Source organism: Hevea brasiliensis, chromosome 9 (genome assembly GCF_030052815.1).
Source record: "Hevea brasiliensis isolate MT/VB/25A 57/8 chromosome 9, ASM3005281v1, whole genome shotgun sequence".
NCBI classification, from domain to species: Eukaryota; Viridiplantae; Streptophyta; class Magnoliopsida; order Malpighiales; family Euphorbiaceae; genus Hevea; species Hevea brasiliensis.
Window position 1 is genome coordinate 12,977,023 of NC_079501.1, and position 3,393 is coordinate 12,980,415.

General features: G+C 36.9%; 1 protein-coding gene across 1 annotated transcript; it reads right to left on the reverse strand.

The window, feature by feature from the left end:
- Positions 1 to 2,321: 2,321 nt before the first annotated feature.
- On the reverse strand, positions 2,322 to 2,705 carry LOC110640587 (flowering-promoting factor 1-like protein 1). The gene has a single exon (XM_021791933.1). The coding sequence runs from the start codon at positions 2,703 to 2,705 to the stop codon at positions 2,322 to 2,324; it is 384 nt and encodes a 127-aa protein (XP_021647625.1).
- Positions 2,706 to 3,393: the final 688 nt, after the last annotated feature.

Consider the following 3,393-nt stretch of genomic DNA (forward strand, 5'->3'; position numbering starts at 1 on the left):
ACATGTTTTAATAGTGCCTCAAGATCACTCATGGTGATGGCAGTAGAGCCCTCAGTAGCAGCAACAGCAGTGACAGAGGAAGATCCAGGCTTTGAGACATTCTTGAATTTAGAATGCCCTCCTTTTGATCTTGGAGGGCGTGTGGGACAATGTTCAAGAATATGACCGTAACCATGACAATATCTGCATTTTATGGTAGGACAATATGCAAAAGCATGACCAATTTGATTACAATTCTTACGAGTTGATTGCCGATTACGATGTGAGGATCGAGTAGTTGCAAGAGCGACTTCAAATTGAGGAGTTTTATCCAAACCGAGACGAGTCTCTTCAAAAATAATCTCTTGAATAGTTTCCAATGATGGGAGTGGATTTCGATGTAGCAGGACGCTCGAGCGGCCTCATATTACGATCGAAGAGCCATTAGAACTTGAATGAGATGAAGATGATCTTCACTAATTTTGGCCTGAGATATTTGATTCCAAATGGGTTGGACCTGGGCAAGAAAATCATTCATAGATTGACTTGCTTCTTGTTTCAGATTATGAAGAGTAGTCCACCACTGATAATAGTGGGCAAGTCCAGTGGTCCGATATTAATTAGCCAAAAAATCTCAGATTTCTTTTATAGAGTCATAATCAGCAAATTGGATGTGAATGGACAGGATAGAGGTATTACAAAACTAGGTGATGATCTGATGATTTTCACTATCCTAATCCTCAAGATGGCCAGGAAATTTTGCATCAGTTTCATTGTTCTCTCTTGTCGGCGTAGGGTAACAATACGCCAAAGCTTGCGACCTATCAAAAAACTTTTCATTCCTTGAACCCAAAGATTATAGTTGGAACCAGTCAGAACTGTTGCAATAGGTTTTGAAATATCAGATTTCTCCATTGATAACAAGATGAGGAGAAAAAAAAAAATGGTATAATAATAGGTATGAAAGAATGAACCAGAACAGGTTGTAGAGAGAGCAGAGAGACCCCAAAAAACTAGAAATAAAAGTTTTATGGCTCTGATACCATGTTAGAAGAAAGAATACAAGTAATGAAGAAAAGGATTGTGTATTTGTCTGTGTCTCATTTACAGAGATATTACATCTATTTATACATGAGAATATGAACTAATTTGGACAAGAATAATAATTGCTATAATTATGCTACACAAATCTCCTATAATCATGTTGATTGCTGTAATTATGTTACACAAATCTCCTATAATCATGCTGATTGCTGTAATTATGCTAACAAGAGAGGTGCAGGGTACACAATATAGTACAAACACGGGATCTGTTGTATAGAAGGAAGCAGCCTCCGTAAGAAAACTTTCAGCTTTTTCTTTTAAGACTTTCTCCGTCCTCATATACATGACAATTCAATACAAACACACATCAGTATTCACATCCCTTGCTCAATTCCTCGCGATTTTACATGCACGCGGCTCCCTATATTTACTTTCTTTTCACTCAATCCAACAACTTTTTAGTTCCATCTCATTGATTACCATATAGATTAAAGGGTTAAAGTTTACACACGCATGTGCATGTGTTCTAGCTCGTCAATTAAATTAACTCTATATATAATTACATAATGATTGATTAGTTAATCTACTGATTGCTCTTAGCCATGCTGTACGAATTAATTTATACATTTAATAAATAAAAAATTAAAATTTCATAAATCTTATTTATTATTTTTATAGAATCCATCATAATTTTAAATGATGTATCAATTTTAGATTGAATGATGTATATAACTGATTGCGTATAAAATTTTTTATCCATGAAATTATTGAGCGGATTGAGATAAAATTAAAGAAGGGCAGTACACTTACCTCATTGAATAGTCAAGTCTGTAGACCCTTTAGATAGAAAAAAAAAAAAAAAGCATGCATGCAAATGTGTTGTCAAGTGTCAACCAAACATGTGGTAATAAGAAAGAAATATACTTTAGATTATTCAACCCTTAGAAAGGAAAACAAGAAATTGGTGTAAAAGATCAGCTAAAATAGCAAAAACACAAGGAACCTCACCGAAAGGTTAAAGAACAAGAACAATAATAATGCAAACTAGAACAAAAGCATCAACTACTGTTACATATTAACCACATAACATGCATGTCACTTTAATTCCCTCTCTAGATCACATCTACATGAATGTAATTCGTACACCTTCAAATCTTTATAGGGAATCGATACCTAACCTTACGAGATGTAGCTTCCAAAGCAGACACTAAAATGGGTATATGTCATCTCCTTTGCTTCCCTACTGTATGATTATATGTGAAGGGATCAAACACTAAGTAGCTAGCTAGCTAGTTAGCCTAGTCCTTTGCTGAAGGGTCACGAACTTCAAAGAAAGAGCGATTCTTAACGACAATATCATACATGTGAATAGACTTGAAGTTGGAGAAATTTTTAGGGAGAGAGATGAGATCGGCAGAGTGATCAGACTTGTGGAATTGGATGAGGTTTGGCTGACTGGAGTTAGGGTAACGAGTCCAACCAAGTTCGGTGAGTCTTTGTTCGAGCTCAGTGTATGAGCGAATGACTTGGTTGGTTGGAAGATAGACAAGGACTCTCGGTCGAGCCCCTGGTGCCGTAGCTGTGCCAGGAGAAGGTGGCTCTTTTTGCTCGAAAGACTCTCTTGTAGGGTTGCTTATCAAGCGAGCCACGCCATTCTTGTCGAATATCCACACACCGGACATTGAGATTGAGAGAAAGAGGGAGGAAGGGAAGCGAAGTGAGAGTGTAAGATGTGTGCAGTTGATGAACATTTTATAAGAGGGAAAGCACAATGTGAGGAGTTTCTTTTCATTCCAAAAAAGGAAAAATCCGCTCAGACATGTTTATAATAGATTCAAACCATCAATACATAGGCTATATGTGTTGAGTGCTGTCACGACCCAACCTATGGGCCGGACCGGCACTAGGACCTGGGCCAGCTTAAAGCCCCCGAGGCCCGTAGTAAGCCTAACTATTCCTCAAATCCATAACCAGGCCCACAATTTAGGCCCAATATGCATATAAAATAATTTAAATCAAACTGTTATAATTTTATTTCGGGCCAACTTAACCCAGAAATTTTCTGAAACTAAAATCAGGGGAGCCCAGTTCAACCCTGTTACCTCATTTACAAACTGTTTAAATACCATACAAATCTTCATTTATTAATCTTAAAAATTTAAGTTCACACAACCTCTACCAAGGTCCACACTATTTCTAACACATGCGGAGTTCTAGATTTTTAATTTAGAAAAGATAGTAAAACAATTAAATAATTGACGTTAAACCTGCGAGGAAGAAACCAGGTTGCTCTGTAAAATAACTCCTTCTGTGGCCTGGAAAAATATTGAACATGAGTGAGCGTTCGACTCAGAGAGTAAAATATCAATT